At 26.9% G+C, this 4,652-nt stretch overlaps 1 protein-coding gene across 1 annotated transcript; it reads right to left on the bottom strand.

Annotated features, from left to right (window-relative positions):
* Positions 1–677: 677 nt before the first annotated feature.
* LOC147078221 (uncharacterized) lies at positions 678–4,396 on the bottom strand. Its single transcript, XM_085960565.1, has 4 exons — positions 4,391–4,396; positions 1,654–2,193; positions 1,174–1,593; positions 678–716 (listed from the first exon to the last, which is right to left on the bottom strand). The coding sequence occupies exons 1-4, from the start codon at positions 4,394–4,396 to the stop codon at positions 678–680; spliced, it is 1,005 nt and encodes a 334-aa protein (XP_085816691.1).
* Between the last annotated feature and the right edge of the window lie 256 nt (positions 4,397–4,652).

Genomic DNA, 4,652 nt, shown 5'->3' with positions numbered 1-4,652 from the left:
TCTGAACAATGAACCTATTCATGAGTCTCAGTCCGAGCGTGTTTTCTATATATATGGTTTCGTAATGATCATTGGCTTGCATATATTCTTTTGCGGATTTTTTTTTATAAACTTTGGTTATGTTTCTATGTATTTTTTGGCGCAGGTTATGTTTTTGATAAATTATATGGCTTTAATATATTCGATATGAACATTAAAACCTTTATGGTGGTTTTATCCAATTAAATGCCACATTTTTAGTGAATTGCATGTTTTAGAGTAATTTGTATGATATTCTGTAACATGTAAATTTAAATATATTTTTTTACAGGGAAAGGAATTTTACTTCCACATATTAATCCATCAACAACTAAAAAAAGTGTAAATTTTGGCATATTTTAGGTTTTAATATTATTAAACAATCTAATACGTATGTTTCTGCTTTATTTGATTTCAAGACATAAATCAATTTTAGAACTATTAAAAATATTTATAAACTAAAAATTTTGATGCTAAATCATGTGCTTTCTATCTATATATAATATATCACTATTATTTTTTGTGAATGCTTATAGATTGAGTCAATTCTTACAGAAAATGTAATTTGATTTACGCGAAGAATTATTCAGATAAGAAAGCGCAATTCTTGCCTGCATAAAAATACAAAGCAAATATTATAAGTTTTTACCGTCATAAATTCATACATCATCAGCGAAATCAAGATCCAATGAACCGTACTTTTTTAATATTAATAGAATTATATTCCAAATCAGTTTTTAATATTGTGTATAAATGAAATTGTATAAAACAGAGTGCCTTATATGCTAAAATTAAATACCTTTATTGCAAAAAAGAATATTATCGAAAGCTAGGATTTAAAATAAACAAAAAAACCAAGATTACACCTTTTAAGCAATATTTTTTTTATAGGTCTCCCACTAAATAAAACAAATCTTAAAAGATAAGATTTAATTTTAGCACTAAAAAGACATGATTACCCTTTTAAGAATCGAATTTTGAGTTCGCCAAGCACTAAACAAAACAATTATCAAAAGCTAGGATTCAAGAGGAACTTACAAAAACAAAGATTTACCATTGTAAAATGTAAAAAGGCAAGTTTAAGAGAAAAACTTCATATTTAATGTTTATTTAGAAATAACATACCTCACTATTCTTTATAAAATCATAGCAAACCTTATGGCCAACCAGTTCCCTAATATTTTTTATTCCATATTTGATCATGGTTGGTCTTTCAAGGCTTAAACCCCATCCAAACACTGTAATACTTTCTTTGAAACCCATCGGACCCAGCATTTCTGGTCGAAATATACCAGAATTGCCTATTTCAATCCATTTTTGTAATCCCCCATGATAAGCAAATATTTCCATGCTTGGTTCTGTGTATGGATTAAATGCTGGCTTGAATTTGATTTGATCAAGTCCTAATTTCTTATAAAATGCCTCTAAGACACCCATTAATTTTCCTAATGACATATCCTTTCCAATTATGACGCCTTCAATTTGATGGAATTCTGCAAGATGTGTAGCATCGACACTTTCGTTGCGAAAAACTTTATCGATTGAGAAAAACTTATAATATTCTCCCTTTTCGAGGTTTTTAGTTAAAAGGGTGTTATATGATTGATCCATTTGGGATTCTTTAAAATTTATAATTTTAGCGATTTGATGAAGATACCGTGTGCTTATGCTAGTAGTGTGTGTTCTTAAGATTCCCTTCTTTGCTTCAGCCAGGTTCCAGGTATTACGATATCCAGAAGAACCAAACCCACCATTTTCATGCACATTTTTTACAGACTGTACATATTCATCATCTGCATCTATTTCAACATTATTATCGACAAAAAAGGTGTCATGTGCATCTCTCGAAGGATGGTCTTGAGGCTGAAATAAAGCGTCAAAATTCCAGAAAGAAGATTCGACATATTTATCTGTTCTCATTTCTGAAAAACCAAGTTGTATAAAAATATTTTTTATCTCCTCTTTAACTTTCATCAGTGGATGTAAATTTCCCTTTTCTGGAAGCTTTCCTCGAGTTTCAAAATTATATGGCTTAAATTCGATATTTTCATGTAAACCATTTAAAATCATATCTGAAGTTAGATCTGTGGTGTATTCAATCATTTTAGTTTGATAGCTTTCACCTTTTCTCACAACATACGATATTCTTTTTATTGCACCAATAAGCTTCCTTTTCTGTAAAGATTTTAAATCTGTCGTGTTAATTTCTTTATTGTTAATATTGAATAGTTTTAATTTGATATCATCTGTTACGCCCTCTTTTTTTCTTAAAACCATATCTTTGTCTTGATGCAACCATCCATTTTTAAAGGCATGACCCAAACCAATTTTATGGTGCTTAATGTTTTCGATTTTCAATCCTTCTTTCGGAATCAAATTATATATTATAAACTCTGGCGATCCATTTATGCTAGCGTTTTTACCTTCTTCCGTTAAAATATATTCCATTCTATCAATCTGTTCAAAAACTATCATACTCCTTGATTCTAATTTTCTTAAAGTTGCGTTTATTTTTTCAGTAGTTTCATTAAGTTCATCAGAATAAAGAACATCTTTTTGGGATAACTCATTTAGAATTTTTTGTGCTAGATTGTCTGACATTAAGATAATGGGTTGAAATATTTAAAGAATCTATGCTTGGTTTAATTCTTTTTAAATCTTAAAATTGATGGATAAATTAATCTAAATAATCTAATCCTATTTTCATATATATTATTTTGCAATGAACTACATATGAACGCAATTGCATGAATGACAAAAGAAAGGAAGCTATAAACACGATGTCTATTTTGCATAAGTTTTCATTGTTAGTTATTATTCATGATATTTTCTCTGTTGATTTTCATATGAAAAAAATGAAAAATTAATGCGTATTTGCAGCATCTATTTAATCTCTAATGTGCATGCAAAATTTATAGGCTCCTATATTTAACATAATTCGCTGCTTATTAACGTTTGCAAAATCAACACATAAATATAAAGATTTTTAAAATGATTACGATTCCTTCATTGAAACAAAGCAATATAAATAATCGACTTTGCTGCATAGTAAATGTTATAATTATATCCATCCAGTAGAGCTGATTAAAGTTTTTAATTCAAATAAATGATAGATTAATTTATTTAACTCTAGATTTTTGGTATTATCTTATTATTAAAATAAAACTTTGGTTTAAGATCACTAAAGACAATCACAAATGAATTTTAGCTGAATATAAATGGAACGATAAAGCTTGTTTCTATATTGCACTCTGTGTCTATATCCATCACAGAAATACGAAATAAAAACAATTTTGGAAGTAATATTTAAAAAGGTTGATTTCGTTTTTATGTATTTTAATGTCTAAAGGCTAATGTATAGACATTTAAAATATCAATATGCAATATATCCTTAAAAATTATCTTATATTGATCTATAAATAATTCTATAATATTTCAACAAAAAGAAATTTATCTAAATGTAAAGCAAGTAAAAACACGAATACTTATAAAAAGGGACATTTTGACCAATGTATAAAAAAAATGATATCCTCCGGGCTCCTTGAAAAAAATTTGTGCGGTAATTATAATGCATCTTAATTGATTTTCGATGATAGACTGAAAGATATTTATTCATTTCCTATAGACCATTAATTTACTAATTGTTGCAATGCGTTTCCCTTATATACAAGTAATCGTATTTTTTTTAGATATCCCACAATTCACTTTTACTCAAATATAGTATTATTCTAGCTCTTTATAGTAACTTTACCAACCTAATATAAACCTTTTAATTTTATTTTTATTTTAAATGCTAATTTTTCTCTTCACAAATTTAATTAAATTATCTATATTTCATTCTTTTTATTTTTGCTGTTAGTATCATATATTTTTTTAACTAATATACTGCCCATTTTATTATAGATGTAGGTAATTTTTTTTATTTATATGCGATGATTAATATGCTAAATATCAGATACTTTAGCAATTTCACTTTATTTTTCAATATTATTCATTTATGCTGTGTAATCACATTATACTTGTTTTTTACCCGCCTTAATTTTTCTTCCTATTATAATTACAATTGTGTTTTTTTATTCTAAACTATTAAGCATTTGCTATAAATATTATTTAATAATTATTTTTACAATCTTGTGATCACTGATTCTGATAAATATATCACTTTAAAAATATCTTGGATATTTGTAATATTTCTAGTTTTACTATCTTGTCTAGTTTTGTATTGGTGTTTGTGAAAAATGATTGATTCTTAACTTAGCATATCACTGTATTTTCTAGGGTCATTTATGGCTTTTAAAGTTTCCATATTTGTTTCAAAGGTATGAAATCCAGGGTTTTCTATACATTCTGCCTGTAATATTTCACATCTCACAACCATTACGCATATTTACGATGATATTTTTTTAAAAAAATAATGGTTTTTTTATTATGGGTAGAGGATGATTTCATGATCAATCTTTATATAAAATGCTATTTATATTGCTTAACTTTTGGTGACGCCACAATTTCTAATATTTAATTAATATAAAAACAATAATATGTGCATTAAACCATCCTTACACTGTTATTTACCTTTATTTCTCGCTCGATTTAATCATCTGCTATACTATTTAGTTTGTGATCAGGCCCAATAT

This window comes from Rhyacophila brunnea, unplaced genomic scaffold (assembly GCF_057557595.1).
Source record: "Rhyacophila brunnea isolate RB1 unplaced genomic scaffold, BYU_Rbru_1.0 scaffold_117, whole genome shotgun sequence".
NCBI classification, from domain to species: domain Eukaryota; kingdom Metazoa; phylum Arthropoda; class Insecta; order Trichoptera; family Rhyacophilidae; genus Rhyacophila; species Rhyacophila brunnea.
This window is presented reverse-complemented; position numbering and strand designations above follow the sequence as displayed.

Bases quoted from the DNA above. Each gene is read 5' to 3' on its own strand.
- LOC147078221 (XM_085960565.1), bottom strand. The intron at 1,594-1,653 runs ATTATAAATTTT...TTAACTAAAAAC, and splicing joins ATCTTCATCAAATCGCTAAA to CTCGAAAAGGGAGAATATTA. The intron at 717-1,173 runs GTTTGCTATGAT...ATATTAAAAAAG, and splicing joins GGGAACTGGTTGGCCATAAG to TACGGTTCATTGGATCTTGA.